The following is a 19031-nucleotide window of genomic DNA, read 5'->3' as shown; positions in this document are numbered from 1 at the left end:
GACCGGAATCGAAGCCAGGACCTTTAAGTCCACAGGCCCACTCTATCCACTGAGCAAAACCGGCTAGGGCTTTATTTATTTATTTGTTGTTGTTGATCTATTTTGGTTTTAAATCATGATCTTCATGATATGAGCTTCAGGAAGGCTACCTTTGGAAATAAACTAGAATATGAATGAGACTAAAGGCTGGTAGATGAATTAGAAGCCAGTTCAGATGAGAGACAGTGAAAGTGGACGTTGGGAAGTAGATGTGAAGGTAAAGAGGAGGAGGCATTCGCCCAGCGGGCGTGGCTCACTGGTTGAGCATCGACCCATGAACCAGTAGCTCACAGTTGGATTCGCGGTCAGGGTATATGCCTGGGTTGCAGGATCAGTCCCCAGTGTGGGGCATGCAGGAGGCAGTGGATCAATGATTCTCTCTCATCATTGATGTTCCTATCTCCCTTTCTCTCTGAAATCAACAAAAATATTTTTTTTTAAAAAAAAGAGGAGGAGGTATTCAAATAAAGACAGAGAGGATAGTTGAAAATGAAGGTTAGAAGCTCCTATTTCAGTAGGTCAAGGAGGTATTACTATTTTCTGAGGGATTTATTTCAAAATTGGCCTCCCCATCATGATTTTGTAAAATCTGCACCTGTGCCTCCTAATCTCAGACTGCCGGGCAGGAGAACCACACTAGTTTGTTAGAGTGAAATGAAGGAATTTCTGTTTCTATTTTTTAAAATATGTTTTTATTGATTTTTAGAGAGAGAGGAAGGGTGAGGGATAGAGAGATAGAAACATCAATGAGAGAGAAACATCCATCAGCTGCTTCCTGCCCTCCTGCACACCCCTTACCGGGGGTCGAGTCTGCCCTGACTGGGAATCGACAGTGACCTTTTGGTTCATGGGTTGACTCTCAACCATTGAGCCACACTGGCCAGGCTCTGTTTCTATTTTTCAGTACACTTGTGATATCTGGGGCTTGGGCAGCAACAACTACAAAGGATTCTTCCTAGTTCCTTAGAGAAGTTTTTCTTATGTTGAGTCATGCTGTAAGCTATGAAAGGTGGTGTAAGTGATTAAAGGAATGAGAATAAGGGGGTTGGGGGGATAGCCTCTTAGGTGTCCAAGGATTGTTGCCCTTATGCTGAAGGATCTTTGTGCAGTAGGTCTTCTCCCAGTAACCTGAACATGGCTTCTGGGTTTCTAGAAAGATTCCCGGCTGAGTTGTACACCGTGCTGCTTGGTGAGTGGTTCTGGGTACAATTTCTCCCTCCCTCCTTACAGGCTTCTCTGATCTCACTAACCACTTGAGCTTTCCTCTTGCAACCTCTTTCATCATCCCTTCTCCTTCTCTCCAGGGCTAGGTAATCCCCACTCACTCAGCCCATCCCTGCACAAGCAGAAAACTCCTGGTAAAGTCTGGGGAGTCAGCGCCATCCCTTTCTGACTTTTCCTAGGTCGCCAGCTCTCTTCCACCCATGGCCTTGTATCATTTTTTTCTTTTAAGTATGGTTTTCTTTGTACTAAAAACATACCAAAAAAAAAAAAGGCAGAAAAGTCCTACTGAAGCTAAAATAGTTTTCAATTGGTGTTAGCTTAATACATATATTTCACTTAAGCCAGAAATGAGAGCTATTGTTGCCACCCTTGGGAAACTCTTTATAATAGGCATCATAGAAGTATTACTTTAAAGGAAGTTTAACTTGAGATCAAACATATTCCTTTAAAGGGCCTCCCTTTATTCTCTCTTGTTCCCTAAGGCTTTCTCTGATGTGGTTGTGCAGAGGACCGAAGCAGGTGTTTTTTTAAAAGAGGTTTTAAAGAAGGCTGGCTTGTAAAAATAAAACCAGAAAGGCAGAGTTCCTCCATTCTTTTATTTGTGGTGGAGGATCTTGGAAAATTCAAAATCCATAATAACATCTAGGAACTTTTATATATCCACTCATTCATTATTTCATTCAACATGTATTGGAGCTTCATTATGTTCTATGATCTGTGCCAAATGCTGGAGATACAAAGAAAAGGGAAGAATACTCCCTTAAGAATACCGGCTTCTGGTCAAACCTCAGAGGGAAGGCGGGGAGAGTGGGGTGGTGGGTAAGAGATCAACCAAAGGACTTGTATGCGTGCATATAAGCATAACCAATGGACACAGACAATGGTGGTGGGGGTGAGGCCTGAGCTGGGGGGCAAGGGTCGGCTGGGAGAGGTCAAGGGGGGGAAGGAGACATATGTAATACTTTTAACAATAAAAAATTAAAATATATTAAACAATAAAATAGAAAAATAAATTATTTAAAAAAGAATACCAGCTTCTGTACAAAGATGAATGAACAAAGATTGGGAGACATCTGTCTGGAGGTGGAGGAGAAATTTACAGGACTGAAGAAGAAGCTGGTGCTTCAGTGCATTTAGCTGCCATTCTTATCTAGGAAAGGCTGATTTCATTGTCAGTTCCTCAGTAAAGTTGCTTATGACCCAAATTTGTGTGTGCTGTTGTAAGTGCCAATTCACAGAATGTTGGTTTGAGGCTTAGAATTAGCAATGGAAGGATCTCAAGAGCTTCTAATTTGTTTTTGGTGTTATTGACCATTAAAAGGGACGTCCAGAGCTAAAAATCTATTGTGTTGCCCTGTATATGTTATGTACCAGTTGTTTAAGCTTAGGCAAGCCATCTATCTTCTTCCCTTCATCTACAAAGTGAGAAAACATACCTATCCCATCACACTTATGATGAAGTTTCATAATGTTTATGTAAACAAATAGTTACAAGACACTGTGTTGAAGGCTTGAATAATGGGCTGTGCAAACTACAGTGTGGAGGGACCACAGCATTCTTATGAAGTGGATGTAAGAGGAAAGGTAACATTTAATAAGTATTGGCAAGGATGTGGAGAAAAGGGAACCCTTACAGACTGTTGGTAGGAATGTAAATTAGTACAGCTGTTATGGAAAGCAGTATAAAATATATATAAAATGGGAGATTACACCAGCCTTTAAAAAGAACGAAAACCAGCCCTGGTTGATTTGGCTCAGTGGATAGAGTGTCGGGCCTGTGGATTGGGGAGTACTGGGTTCGGTTTCAGTCAAGGGTTTCGGGCTTGATCCCTGGTGGGGAGCGTGCAGGAGGCAGCTGATTAATGATTCTCTCTCATCATTGATGTTTCTATCTCTCCCTCTAAAAAATAAAAGAAGAAGGAGGAGGAGGAGGAAGAGGAGGAGGAGGAGGAGAAGGAGGAGGAGGAGGAGGAGGAAGAGGAGGAAAACCAGCCCCAGCCAGTGTGGCTCAGTTGGTTGGACATTACAAGAGATTGCTGGTTTGATTCCTGGTCAGGATACATGCCTGGATTGTGGCATGCAGAAGGCAGCTGATGTTCCTCTCTTCTCCCTTCCTCTCTCTCAAAATCAATAAACTATTCTTTAAATTTAAAAAAAGAAGGAAAACCTGTCATTTGCGACAACATGGATGAACCTAGAGGACATTATACTAAGTGAAATAAGCCATGCACAGAAAGACAAATACTCCATGATCTCATTTATATGTGGAATCTAAAATAGTCAAACTCACAGGAGCAAAGTATAGAATGTGGTTACCAGGGCTTGGTGTGGGGTGAGGGGTGAGGGAGAGAATAGGAGATGTTGTTCAAAGGTTACAAAGTTTCAGTTATGTAGGATGAATAAGTCTAGACATCTAATGTACAGCATGACTCTAGTTAAAAATACTGTATTAAATACTGGAAATATGCTAAGACTGTAGATTTTAGGTGCTCTCATCACACACAAAAAAGGTAACGATGTAAGGAGTTGATATTTTAATCAGCTTAACTGTAATAATCATTCCACTATGTCTATCAAATAATCATATTAGGCACCTTAAATATATACGTTTTTTGTGTGTTATTCCTCACCTGAGGATATTTTTCCACTGATTTTTTTAGAGAGAGTGGAAGGGAGAAAGAGAAACATCAATGTGAGAGAGATACTTCAATTGGTTGCTGACCAGAACCAGGGGTTGAGCTTGCAAACAAGGTATATGCTCCTGAACTTGACCAGAATCAAACCTGGGACCCTTCAGTCTGCTATCTGATGTTCTATCCACTGAGCCAAACCAGTTCGGGCAAATATATACATTTTTTTAAGAAGTGGTTCATAGAGATTAGTAGGGAGACCAAGTCATAAACAGTTATAAAGCAATGGAGATTTCCAATCACAGAGATACAAAAACTCTGTGTATGAAGGGAGTACCTGGTCACATAAAGGCAGTATCAAGAGAAAAAAAAGGTGAACATCAAGTGAAATAACAAATATGCGGTTATTGTTGCTTTTATTATTATTATTATTATTACTACTGCTGCTACTGTTTTTGTTATTATTGTTGTTCTTAGCAAGGTGTAAAAACTGGTAAATATGAATGGGGCTTCAGTGATAGGGAGCTTGCTTTGTTGTCAGAAACCCTGTCAAGATTTTTTATCCTATTGTTTTATCAATCCTTCCTATGCTTAAATTCCAAGGAGCTACAAAGGGCTATGTAGGTAAATTGAGGCAGAGTTGCTAAGAGACCACCTAAAGAGGTAAATTCACAGTTAAGTGCCTAGCATAATGTATTGCCCATAGTGGTCCCTCTAAAGAATAGTTATTATCAACTAGTATTATTTTTTGGAGAGAGAGGGAGAAAGAAAGATTGATTTGTCCTTCCACTTATTTATGCATTCACTGGTTGATTGTTGTACGTGTCCTGACGGGGATCGAACCAGCAACCTTGGCATATCGGCACATTGCTCTAACCAACTGAGGGCTACAAGGCAAGTGAATGTCAGAAAAGCTTACTTAGGATTAATCAGCTTTTATTTTATTTATTTATTTATTTGGGGGGAGGATTAATCAGTTTTTAAACCGAGGTTAGAAGTCTGATCTCCATGTCCTGTGCTAGGCGCCTGAATGAATTAATCAGACAGGATCTCAGTCCTTGAGGAACTCAGAATCAAATATGGGAAAGAGACGGAAGCAATATATAGTATGGTAGACAAAACAGCAGAATTGTGTGCCACGTATCTGGGCGGCGAGGGATAGCGATCAATTCTGCCTGGAGAAAGCAGTGTAGGTGATACTTGAGCTGCAGGGAGGGCGGAGTCTGCAGAGGATTTCTGGACATCGAGTCTCAGAAGCTGCCGGAACCAAGGTGCTGCGGGAGTTGAGGGAGTCTCGGTCGGAGATTGTTACGGGACCCGATCAAGGCCGGTCCGTCCGTGTTGTGAGCCGCCCGGGGGCTGCAGCTGCTTGGGTAGATCTTCATTTTGCACAGTAACAGGCCGCAGCAGCAAAGGATGAACGGAACTCTGGGGAAGGTAACGTGGGTTCCACGCGCGCCGCGCGCGGGGGAGGCGGTGGGGAGAGCAGGACTGGGAGGTGGCCCGGACTATCACCGCCCCTGCAGACATCCGGGTATAGAAAATGGCGAAAACCAGGCTCTTCCCGGCAGCACACGCGGCGCCTTGTAATCAAAGCGCTGCGCTCCCTCCTCTCCGCTCCGGGTGCGCCCGGCCGCACCGTTCTGCGCGCCACGCAATTCCGCCCTCGCCGCCCAGCGGCCTGAAAAGAGACGATCCCACGACGGGAGTCACAGCACCAGGATAGGCCCCAGATCATTTTATCTTTGTATTAACTCATCAAGTTCCAGAATTTTTCCTAAGAATACCCTTTTTGACTTGAACTGATTGGGATGTGAGGCTACTTGGCGGTAAGGGAAGGGTGGTAATAAAATACGTGTTTACTTATGAAACCGTAAGTGACTGCAGTAAAACCGATGCGCCGCTATGAAGGCATTCCTTGGCCCTCCCTTGGCCTCTTAACAGATCGAACAGATTTCAGTTGTGCTCTGTCAGTTGTGCTTCTCAGAATAACGACTTATTTTTCAGTGATTTATGTCAGAATTTTATTTTCGGTATTAATTGTGGAGACTGTACTTCCTCGATGCACAGATTAGCAGGTTCATCGCTGCTCATGGATCGACTAGTAATTATCTGGGGGCAGCCCCTGAATTTCTCCGGCTTCGTTTCCTTCAGGGCCCAAGCCCACTTGATTCTGCGTGAAATAACTCACTGTGGTTCACCTGAGCCAAATGGTGAGAATTGGGCCAGATCTAGTGAAAGGATAATAGAAAACAATCAGAAAGTTTCCAGCTTCTATGGTTAAAGACAGTCAGACGGGTGGCTCCGTGCTCCTGCTCTGCTTGCCTTGATGCCGAGGGGTGCTGGGAGGGGGGACCCTGTTTTGACCATTCCGGGCTCCAGGGAGCCCATGCCAACCTGTCGTTAGGCCGTCACATGCGGGCGTTTAGGGCCCTCCCGAGTCTGATGCCGCTGCCCCTTCTCCACCCCTTTGTAGACTGTTTCATCCGCCGCTGCTTTGTCCTTCCTTTGCCAAATGCTTAATTCCTGATCCTTGATCCTGTGGGGCCTTCTCACTTGAAGTGCCCGCACCGCCTGTCCAAACGCTCCACCCCTTCAGGCCCAGCTCACCGCATCTTTCCCGCAAGATGTTTCTGATTACGCCAGCTAACGCGCCTCTTTATTTTCTGAACTCCTGGCTGGTGTTATGTTTTGACACCTAATCATGTGCAGTTTTATTACCATCCTTGTCTCAGCCTGTCTGGGAGTGTTCGTTAATACTTTACGGTTACGAAGAAAACCAATGGGATTCTCTCTCTTGCCAGTTGTATGACCTTAGGCAGGTTATGTGACCTCTCTCGGCTTCAGTTTCACATCAGTAAAATGCAGGTCATGATGCCCACTATATGAAATTGTTGTTTATAATCTAAGACATAGGAGATAATGTAAGACTACTTTGTAAGGCATGTAGGACTATACAAATAGGAATATTGACATTATCCTGTAATTAATAAATGGCTTCATCTGCATAATTTAATTTGCTCTTCATAATATTATGAGATGATCCCAGCAGGTACAAAATGAGGATATGGACGCTACTGGCACTGTCTGGTACATAATAGTTTCTCAAATGTCTTCCTGAATGCTTGAATGAATGAACTCCTTGCTTATAGGACAGTAGCCTCTTAAGTGGTAGTACTGAGACTATAGCCTAGGTCAGTGGTCGGCAAACTCATTAGTCAACAGAGCCAAATATCAATAGTACAACGAATGAAATTTCTTTTGAGAGCCAAATTTTTTAAACTTAAACTATATAGGTAGATACATTGTTATTAACTTAATTAGGGTACTCCTAAGGCTTAGGAAGAGCCACACTCAAGGGGCCAAAGAGCCGCATGTGGCTCGCGAGCCACAGTTTGCCGACCACGGGCCTAGGTTTTCCACCTCTCTAAGACCCCACTGTCTTTCCTTTTCTGAGTATTTCACATCTCCTTACTTTGATAATAATCTTGGTTTTCCTAATCTGTGAAATGAAGAATGAAAGCTTTCCTTGACCTTCCCCATTGTCAATCCTTCCTTTTTTGTGACCTATACAGTCCATCATACTGATCTCACATTGCAATGTAATAAATAATTTGTACATCTGCCATCCTCACTAGAAATATTTAAGGGTAGGCAACTGTATTTTCTTTGTGTTCAAATGTACTCATCTACAGTAGGTACTGAATGAATAAGTGATTGAATAAATGTTGACATTACATGATATTTACTTGGTAAAGCTAAGAATAGTACTTCAAACTCCTAGCTCAATTATCTTTCTTCGGGACCCTAAGACATTTTTAGCTTACAATAATCTCAAATTGTAGATGAGTGAGAAGCCCAGCTTTACTGGAATAAAACTGGATGGAATCATGTACCTCCTTGGGTCAGTAGAAGTAGTACAGACCTGGCCGGTGTTGCTAAGTGATTTAGCATTGACCTATGAATCCAGAGGTTGCCAATTCAATACCCTGTCAGGGCACATGCCCAGGTTGCTGGCTCAGTCCCCAGTACGGGCATGCAAGAGGCAGCCGATCAATGTTTCTATCTCTCTTTCCCTTCTCTCTCTGAAATTAATAAACACTGGTAGAGACAGATGTTTCTATCGCTGTCTCCCTTCCTCTCTCTCTGAAATAAAAAACATTTTTAAAAAAGTAGTAGTAGAACAGGGTGGATCTGACTAAGACACTAATGCTGATTTTCATCAAACCCAGAATACATATTGATTGATCCAGATGACAGCCCAGAAAGAGCTACTCAACTATGGGGGCAGATCTCATAGTTCAAGTGAAACCATTGAGGGCTAACATGGAGCAGAGTTCATATGAACAAGTGACAAATCAACAGACATGAATTAGGAGGACATAAGAAGATAGGAAATAGGAAACAAATGTACAGTGCCTAGAAGGGCAGGGAGTTCAAAATCCCAGGAAAATTGTCAAGAAGTTCACTGTATCCTGGTCACTACTAGACTGTAAGTGGAGGACAGGGGCATTTTTCTACTTTGTTCATGGTTTTATCTTCAGCACCCATCACACACTAAGATATATATTGTTTAGTAAATGAGTAGCTGAACAATCACCACCGCTATCATCAATGCTACTTATTCTACCATTAACAATGTGCCTTGCACTTGCTAAGCCCTTTTTATATATTATCTAATTTAATCATAGAAACAATTCTATGAGGTAAATATTTTTATAACCTCTTTAGAGATAAGGAAGTAAGGTTTGGAGGCATTTATTAATTCAACCAGTAAATATTTATTGAGCCCAGCTGGCGTAGCTTAGTGGTTGAGCGTCGACCTATGAACCAGGGGGTCACAGTTCGATTCCCAGTCAGGGCACATGCCCGGGTTGAGGGCTCGATCCCCAGTTTGGGGCATGCAGGAGGCAGCCAATCAATGATTCTCATCACTGATGTTTCTGTCTCTCTCTCCCTCTCTCTCTGAAATCAATTTTAAAAATATTTTTAAAAAATGTTTATTGAGCACTTGCTATGTTTAAAAAATGTGCTAGATGCTGGGATGTAGCTTTTCCTGTTTTCATGGAACTTATATTCCTAGCAAAAGAGACAGACGAATTAAATAGGTAACTTTGTGTGGTAAATGCCATAGAAGAAAGATTCTGGGTGTTGTATGGATGTGTAACGTGCAGGATCCAAGCAAGTCTGCACAGTCAGGAAAGTATTTTGAGGTTGTTACATGACTATGACTTAAAAAATGATAGAACTTTTTTTTTTTTATGATAAAGAGCATGTGCAAAAACCCCGAAATGAGAACACACTGGGAATTTCAGAGGGCCCCAAGGAACTTGGGAGAGAAGCAGTGGGGCTTGGATCAAGGGAGAATGTGCAGAGAAGTATGGGGATGAGAGTTGGGGAGACAGTAGGGGAGTGGGCTTACCGTTCAGGAGATGACCACAGGTGTTTTGAACTGAATTTAGTCCTGGAGGATGTTAGGGAATTGGGCCATCTAGCAGTTATGATGTGAGGCCAGATATTTCTTTTTTAAAAAATACTGAGATATCATTCACATACCATAATATTCACCCTTTAAAAGTGGACAACTCAGTGGTTTTTAGCATATTCACAAAACTGTGCAGCTATCACCACTATCTAGTTCCAGAATATTTTCATCACTCCAAAAAGAAACCCTGTGCCCATAACAAGTCACTTATCATTCCCCAATACCCCTGTCGACCCCCTGGTAACCACTAATCTTTCTGTCTCTATGGGTTTGTCTGTTCTGGTCATTTCATATAAATGAAATCACACAGTATCTGAGGCCATGAGTTCCTTTAGTGCCTTGCCAAAGATCATACAGCTAGTAAAATGGAAGTGCTAATATTCAAACCCAGGTCTTTGTGAATTTATAACCGGTGCCCCTAACTGCCATAAAGACTCAGTGCAAAGACCGACTTTGATAGTCTGTCATTCTTTAAGTCATAGCCATGCAACAACCTCAACATCAGAAGAGAATGGCTAGAGGAAAACTATAAACAAAAGCAGTTTTGAAAGAACTTAGAAAAAGGTCAGCTAGAACTTATGTACTAGCTATGTGCATTGGACATATTAATTCACCTTTCTGAGCTTTGGTATCCTCACAGTAAACCGGGAGTAGGAATATCTACCTCACAGAATCGTTGTGAGCAATAAAGGAAATGATGTTTGGCATATAGCAGGTGCTTAACAAATAGGATTATTTAGGCTATTATGAGCATATTGATTTCACTAATATGAATTGGTATTACTCTTTTGAGAGGTAAGTGGCAGAATGGAAATTGTGGGCTTTGGATTCAGTCAGACTTGGAGTTGAATTCTTGGCACCTCTGACCAAGCTTATAACTTTGAGCAATTGAACCTAAGCCTCTGTATTTTCCTCTATAAAACAGACAATTATCTCAATAATGACTCTACCTTTGGTATAAAGAGTATGTGTAAAGTGCTTAGCACAAAGGATGTACTCAATAAGTAATAGTAAAAATGCTATTTTAGATAATATTTGTTAATATACAGATATATTCTGTTAGTCTTCAAAAAACACCTCTCAATTGTTTCCTCATGGGCCCCTGGCCCACTGCTGGCACTACCCACTTTGGGGCTCTGGTGTCTAAGGCTGCTTATCCTATATAATAAAAGCCTAATATGCAAAATGACTGAATGGTGGAACGACCGGTTGGTGGGGGGGCGGGCAGGGCCAGCGAGTGAGTGGTGCCAGGCCAGCCAAGGTAGGTGCCAGTGGGCAGAGGGAGGGGATGCCAATCGGGGGGCGGCAGCAGCAACTGGCGGTGGCGGAGAGGCAATTGGGGGGCAGGACTGGCCACTCGCCGGCTGGAGCTGTCCCCCTATCGGCCCGCCGGTCACCTCCCGCAGAGGGAGGCCAGACTGCGGCTTAGGCCCCTGAGGGCTTCCAGACTGCGAGAGGGTGCAGGCCAGGCTGAGGGATTACCTGCCCCCCCCCGTGCATGAATTTTAGTGCACCAGGCCTCTAGTGAACTATAAGGTTTTGTCCCCTGACTTCTCTTCTTTGGTAGCTGTGAAGTCCTTTCCAGTTCTTGGCTCCCAAGCTCCTGGGACAAGTATTTTTATATCCCATTGTGGCAGCTGTGTCCTCATTCATTCATTCACTAGCATGACTGTCCTCCTCTTCCATTTGCTCCAGAGCTGGAGCTGCTCTTCATTTGCTGACTGGGAGGAGGGGGTATTTGTGGATGCAGTCCCAAAATAGATTACTTTGGTCCGGATAAATAATGCTGAGCATTGCAGGGAGAGGAAGCACATTTCCCAGAGCTGAAAGGAAGCAGTGTTCACACCACAGTTTGAATGTCTTCCAGAAAGTTGTCAGCCTTTAAGCCTGGCTTTTAGATAATTACATCCTTTGCTATTGTAGAGACTCTGAACAATTAAAGTGAGGAAAAATCAGTCTCATCTAGATCTTTCTTCCCATCCAATACTTCCTCTGTATGAAGTGACCCATTTAAGAATATATTCTGTTCACTGGATTTCTGTTCTGCTTGTGATGATGGTTGACAGATCTTGGGACTGGAGGAACCTTAGAGTCATTTGTTCTAATTTCAGAGGGAAGCACTAGCCAAGGTACTGTTGACAAAAGGTTGCTGCCACCAATCCAACCCCAACAGGAGCCCCCAATTTAGGATGGGGTGAAGGGGCAGAAACTTTACTCACATGAACAGCTTGCAAACCCAGGAAGAACAGTGTTTGGTGGAAACTGAGAAAGTGCACTCCATGAGGACAAAGCGGAGGCTCCCTTATTTAAAGTCCCTGCCCTAATCCCTGATTGGTCCATTTTTATGCAAATGAGGAATACAAATTTGCACATTCTGATTGGTTCAACTAGCACTGCTCTGCTCTGATTGGTCAGAATCCCATATTCTAATTGGTCATTGTGGAGTTGATCTGATTGGCCAGTAAGTATGCAAATGAGGATATGGTTGAGCAGTTCTCATTGAATGAGGCAGGTCTCAGCCCATTGGTCAAAATATAGTTACCAGGAACTCCTTTATAAGGGTTGACTCTGAACACAGTGCAGGAGATTGGTAACTCAGTCTGTACCTTTTCTCTGAGATGCAGAGTACATCAGAAGCCTCTGTCCCTAATGGCTGCTAGACTCTGGTTAGGAATTTGGACCCAGTTAACCATGAGGAGTCCTTTGCAGTTATTTTCCTTCTTAAGGTCCACAATATGGTGGCTAGAGGTGGGGGAGCCAGCTGGCGTTCCTGTTTCCTGGGGCTCACAGCTGCCTACTCTCTATCTTTTATGTTAGGTTAAGCATTTTGCACACATACTTTACAAAGTCTTTTAGTATCTGATTTAATTGTGATTTTTAGGATTGTCAATGTACTTTGTTCTCCCTTCCATCTATTCATCATGACCTCACATATTCTGGGAGACTTTTCCTAAATTTGAACATTTCCTAAGCACCAAAACATTCATTTATGTGAGAGAGGGTGTAAAATAGAAAATTATTTTCTTTGAAATCAGAGAAACCTAAGATCCTATGCTAGTTCTGATAGTAGGTGTTTGGCTTTGGGTAAATTACTTAATCTCAGTTTCCTCAACTGCAAAAATGGGATAATAATACTTAACTTATAAGGGAATTATGATTTAGACACACAGTAGGCATTCAACAGGTAGTAGCATTGCTTATCACTTCTTTCTAATCATTTATTTATTCACCAAAACCAACCTTGATTGAATGTCTACAATGTGCCTGAGCGGAATATGACAGTACATTACCCTTGCCCCTGAGGATCTCTTGGTTTAGCTTACTAATCTATGGGTGATGTTAAGAGTTTTAGTCAATCTCTTGAAGTAGTATGTCTATTTATGCCTATATGTATTTGTCTGGGAAGAAGGTTCATGTCTTTGAGAAAATTCTCAGCAATGTCTTTAATACTCCAAAAGCTAAGAATTTCTCTGGCCATCTCTGCCTGGATTTCCTGCCGAAAGTGCTTGTTCATAGGACTTATTGTGACTTAATCATATAATGCTTATGCTATTACTTAGCTGTTTGATAGAAATGTATACCATATCCCCAGCCATTTGAACTATGGGGTAGGGATTGTGCTTACATTTCTTCCCCAACTTTTTAAAATTGAATTTAGAGAGAGGAAGGGAGAGAGAGAGAGAGAGAGAGAAACATCGATGTGCGAGCAAAACATCAATCAGTTACCTCCCACACGTGCCCAGACTGGGTGGCTGAACCTGCAACCTTGTGCCCTGACCTTATGATGTACTAGATGACACTTCAACCAACTGAGCCACACCTGCCAGGGCTGTGCTTATATTTTTTAACAGATTTATAGAGATATAATTCAAGTACTATATAATTCATCTATTTAAAATGTGCAATTCAATGGCTTTTAATATATTCAGAGTTGTGCAACCATCACTACAATCAATTTTAGAACATTTTCATCATCGAAAAAACCCCATATACCTTGGCTGTCATTCCCAGCTTCTCAGATCCTCAGCCCTAGTCAACCACTAATCACTTTCACTATAGATTTGCCTATTCCCAGTATTTCATATAAATGTAGGCATACAATATTTGGCCCTTGTGACTGATTTCTATCACTTAGCATAATATTTTCAAAGTTTATTCATGTTGTTACATTTTTTAATTTTTTAAATATATTTTTATTGATTTCACAGAGAAAGGGAGAGGGAGAGAGAGATAGAAACATCAATGATAAGGGAATCATTGATTGGCTGCCTCCTGCATGCCTCACACTGGGGATCCAGCCCACAACCCAGGCATATACCTTGACAGGGAATTTGAACCGTGACCTCCTGGTTCTGGTTCGTAGGTCGATTCTCAACCACTGAGCCACGCCAACCGGGCACATTTTGTTTTATATTCCCTGTAATATTCAGCACAGTACTGTAGTTGGCACATAATAATAGTCTTTTTGTTTATTTATTTTATAATAGCCTTTTAAAAAGTAAACTTTAAAATTTGTGCAAAAGTAGGCCTTCCTTCCCCCGGCTGCCAGCACCGGCTTCCCTCTGGCACCCGGGACCCGGGCTTCCCTTGCAGTCCGGGTTCATCCGGAAGGTCATCCGGTCTAATTAGCATATTACGCTTTTATTGTTATAATTTCTTGGACTGTAACCTCAGTGGGCCTTAGTTAGCTCATCTATAAAATTGCTTTCAAGTGTTTTGAGAATTAGGGAAGAAGTTAAGAAAGTCTGTTGCATGGTGCCTGTGCTTGGCAGAAGCATCATAGTTGTTGATTGATATTAGAAAAATAGATCAAATTAGAAAGGGGAAATAAGGTTTTTTCTTTAAAAAACAAAAAGCATTCCCCCCCCCCGCCCCGGGGGCAGGATGGAAGGGGGGCTTCTGTTTTTTGACCATTTTCTGTAGTGGGTGGAATAAGAAAGAAAAGATGACCTTGGTTTGCCTGCATATTTAATATTAACTATAGGACAGCTTCTTTGCCTGACAAGAGCCTTTGGGTCCTTTTGGTTTGTGTACTGAGTTCTAGCCTCTTTGTGAAGAGATGCTTGGAAGTTTATCAGTGCTTAGATTGTCCTAACATGGCTATTTTGCTGTAGGTGCTGTGTTTGAAGAATGATATCATTTTTAAGAAAGCCTTTCCTCTCTTAAGGTAAGGATTTTAATAATAATAGTTGAATATAGTTAACATTTGCATTCTGCCAGGTAATTCACACAGCATTTTTCTTTCATCATCTCCACTTGCATGTCTACTAAGCATCTTGAGCATGAACACCTCTGCCATCTTGCTCTTTTTAATTTTTTTTTATTTTTTTATTTCAGAGAGGAAGGGAGAGGGAGAGAGAGAGAGAAACATCAAAGGTGAGAGAGAATTGTTGATCAGCTGCTTCCTGCACGCCCCCTTCAGGGGATGGAGCCCACAGCCCAGGCACGTGCCCTTGACTGGAATCAAACCTGGGACCCTTCAGTCTGCAGGCTGACGCTCTATCCACTGAGCCAAACCAGCTAGGGCATGCCATCTTGCTCTTTATCCATTCTCAGTGAATGACAACCCCATTCATCTAGTTCAGTGATGGCGAACCTTTTGAGCTCGGCGTGTCAGCATTTTGAAAAACCCTAACTTAACTCTGGTGCCGTGTCACATATAGAAATTTTTTTATATTTGCAACCATAGTAAAACAAAGACTTATATTTTTGACATTTATTTTATATATTTAAATGCCATTTAACAAAGAAAAATCAACCAAAAAAATGAGTTCGCGTGTCACCTCTGACATGCGTGTCATAGGTTCGCCATCAGTGATCTAGTTGCTTAGGCCAGAATCCTTGGAATGATCCGTGACATTGTTATTTTTCTCACTCTACATCCAATTCTTTAACAAATCCTGTTGGCTCAACTTTTGAAATATTATAGAATTAAACCAGATTCAGGTCTCAAACTATTCGTTTTGCTAAACTACTAGGGACCACCTCCTTATCTTCTTAACACGTTAAGCGCCAAGCCTGTATTGTCTTCCTTTCCGTTTAGCCCACAATATCCGATTTCACTGATATGCTGGCGGCATCAGTGACTGACTGGTCCAGACGGAAAGTATAGTGTCAGTCACCTGTGACTGACATGGCGCTTAACGTGTTAACTACAATTATGCTGCCTTTTAAGTGGTCTCACTGCCTTCACTTTTGTCTTCTATCCTTCACACTAAAATCAGAGTGATTCTTTTAAAATCAAGTTAGCTCATGTTACTTCTCTCTCAGACTTTCCCATCTTAGTCAAAATAAGTTCTACAATCCTACCATGGCTTACAAGTCTTTATCTAATCTGTTCCCTCATTGTATACTACTACTTACTCACTGGCTCCCTTTCTATTCCTTGATGACAGAAGCACTCTTCCACCTAAGGATCTTTGCACATTCTCCCCTCAGATATCCATATAGTTTGTCCTCTGACTTTATTCAGGTTTGTGCCCAAATGTTAAATCATCAGGGAGGCCTTCTCTAACTACACCGCCCATCAACCTCTGTCCCCTTACCTTGCTTTATTTTTTATAGAAGGTATCACCACCTGACACATTTTATATATATATGTATGTGTATATTTATTTAAATTATCTGTCTTCCTCACCCTGCCCACTAGAATATAATCACAATATGGATAAAGACTTGCTAGTTTTGTTTACTTCTATATCCCAAGGGCCCAGAATGGTGTCTGACACATTGTAGGCATTTAATAAATACTTGTTTAATGAATTAATAGTTCTTCATAATTATCTGATGAGAAAGGTGATATTATCTCAATTTTATGCATAAATAACTGAGGTTCAGAATGGTAAATCAATTGCTCAAAGATGACATAGCTAATATGAGTTGGAGTTAGGATTCAAACCCAAGTTGTTTTTTCACTCTTTTGTATATACAGTATGCTACCTCCCCATTGTTTTTCTCTGGATGATAATGAAGAGCATTTTGCAGTTTATTTCTCTATTCATCAGATATCCACTGAATGTCTTATGTGTGGCAGCCACATGATATAAAACAATGAATTGAATATCTTCCTGACCACATGAGCCTGGATGAATTCTTTAATCCTTTACATTTATTGAAGCCTTTTCCTTTTATTCCCTTTCCATCTTAATCTATTTTTCCATTAATCAGTCAATTATTTAATATGCATTTACTATGGTACCATGCCAGGCATTTTACATGTTCTCTCATTAACAAAAAACACTACAGGACAAATATATAAATATTGTTATTTTACAAAAGAGGTATCTGGCCTTGGCCAGGTAGCTCAGTTGGTTAGTGTCATCCCGATATGCCAATGTTTTGGGTTCAATCCCCAGTCAGGGCACATACAAGAATCTATGAATGGTTCTGGCCAGTGTTGTTCAATGTTGAGAGCATCAGTCTGAGGACTGAAGGATCCAGGTTCGATTCCCTATCAAGGGCATGTACCTGGGCTGCAGGCCCGATCCGGGCCTAGGTGGGGGTATGTGCAGAAGGCGGCCAATCAATATATCTCTCTCACATCGATCTTTCTCTCTCTCTCCCCCCTCCCTTCCTTCCTCTGTCTCTCTCTGTGAAATCAATAAATTTAAAATAAAAAAGAGGAAACTGGCTGAGAGAGTTTAAGATACATTTTCAGTCCCATGAGATGAGATAACTGTGTTACAGAGACACAAAATAACTTGCCTAAAGTCACAGTTTGAAAATGGTGGAACAGCATTTAATCACAGATCTGCTTGTTTCTAACTTGTCCCACAGTTTAGCGTCAAAGCTTTGCAGGATACTGAATTAAAATACTCTGATTACCTAGTCAACCAAACAGAACCATTTTAAATTATGTACTAATTTATTATTATTATTATTGTTATTGATTTTAGAGAGAGGAAGCGGGAGAGAGAGACAGAAAGAACATTGATGTGAGAGAGAAACATTGATGGGTTGCCTCCTGTTGTGCCCTGACCAGAGATCAAACCTGCAACGTTTTGGTGTATAGGATGACACTCCAACCAAATGGGCCACCTGGCCAGGGCCAAACAGAACCATTTTATTCTCCTCCATATTCACTGGCTTCTGTATCCAGTCTAGCTCTCATTGCTGTCCCTTCCTCTCCATCTTCCCTGAGCATGTTCTAATGCAAGGCTATTATAAGAACCACCTCACTGGTTCTCTTGCCTCAGTCTCACCTCTTCCCATTCATTTCTCACTTACTGCCAGGGTTAACTTTCCAAAACTTAATCTTGATCATATCACTCCTGTGCTTAGATTCTGCCAGGAGCTTCCCACTGCCTATACAGAATAAAGACCAAACTTCACACAGCACACGAGCTTCTTTATAAACTGACTCCCTATTACCTCTTTCACTCTGTTCCCTTCCCTGCAGCTTAAATTCCACTTACATCCAGCTGCTTGCTGTCCCCTAAACTTACCACTTTTATCTCTCTGCTTAGAATGCTTTACCTGTTAGGGTAAGTAATCCAGAACAGTTCATTTTTAAAGCTCAGCTCAAAAAGTTTCACCTCCCTGGTGGAAATGATCACACTTTCCTTTGTGTTTCACCAAATCATGTACATGTTTTCGTTCTGGATCAGTACTATACTGTGGTTCGCATTTGTTTACATACAGTATCTCTCTCCCAACTAGACCATAGATAGAGACATTTACTTTGTATTTTTGTATCCTCAAGACCTAAGCACATTGGCTGGCACATAGTAGGTACTTAATATTTGTGGAAAGGAGGGAAGGAGGAAATATCTGGCATCAACTTATCCTTAATGAGGAGTATAAAAGTTTTGATAACTGCAAATAAATTGTGGGTATCCAATTGTATTCAACATACTCTCTCTTTTTAGGTTTAAAACTTCAGGAGAGAATCCCATTTGTTCTGCAGGTAAGCATTTTTTTTCCTGGTGTAGTCTGCTTACTTTAAGTGACTCCCTAACACTCTAATAATTTTTCTAGAAGGATGCCTAACATATCTTTGAGAAGAGTGGCTGGGACCAAATCCAAGCCCTCACATGGAATAGGATAGTGGGCAAGAACATAAAGAAATGGTTAGGAGCAAGAGCTCTACAGTTTGTTTAGATTCCAACTCTAACTTATATTTATTGTGTGACCTTTGGCTACTTCCCCATAACTTCGTTTCCTCACTTTTAAAAAATGGGGATAATTAAGCCGTGGCCAGGTAACTTAGTTGGTTGGAGCATTGTCCCAATGCACCAGGGTTGTGGGTTCGATCCTTGTTCAGGAGACAAACAGGAGTCAATCAATGAATGCATAAATAAGTGGAACAACAAATCAATGTCTCTCTCTCCACCTCCTCTTTCCCTCTCTCTTCTTCTATCTCTAGAATCAATCCTATATAATAAAGAGCTAATATGGAAATGGTCGTCATGCCCTCATACCGTCACGCCTTAACAGCTCAGACACTCAACACTGGGGAGAGAGGAAAGGGGACCAGCCAGCACAAATGAGCTCGTGAGAGAGGAATGGGGACCAGCCAGGCTGCAGCCCGGAGAGGGAAAAGCCGCCTGCCCCACAGTCCCGGGCACCAGTGGCCCCGGAGAGGGACAAGCCACCCGCCCTGCGGTCCCAGGTGCCAACAGCTGCACCTGCACCTGCAGCCCAGCCTGGGAGGG

At 41.9% G+C, this 19031-nt stretch overlaps 1 protein-coding gene across 1 annotated transcript in view; it reads left to right on the top strand.

Moving 5' to 3' along the window:
* Window positions 1–4844: 4844 nt before the first annotated feature.
* MRPL48 (mitochondrial ribosomal protein L48) overlaps window positions 4845–19031 on the top strand; it is a 49677-nt gene continuing 35490 nt past the window's right edge. Inside the window, exons 1-3 of the mRNA XM_005867090.2 lie at window positions 4845–5330; window positions 14493–14545; window positions 18246–18283. Of these exons, the coding sequence (XP_005867152.1) occupies window positions 5310–5330; window positions 14493–14545; window positions 18246–18283 (112 nt within the window). The 5' untranslated portion in view covers window positions 4845–5309. The remainder of the gene's footprint in view (window positions 5331–14492; window positions 14546–18245; window positions 18284–19031) is intronic.

This window comes from Myotis brandtii, unplaced genomic scaffold (genome assembly GCF_000412655.1).
Source record: "Myotis brandtii unplaced genomic scaffold, ASM41265v1 scaffold244, whole genome shotgun sequence".
In the NCBI taxonomy this organism is placed as follows: domain Eukaryota; kingdom Metazoa; phylum Chordata; class Mammalia; order Chiroptera; family Vespertilionidae; genus Myotis; species Myotis brandtii.
This window is presented reverse-complemented; position numbering and strand designations above follow the sequence as displayed.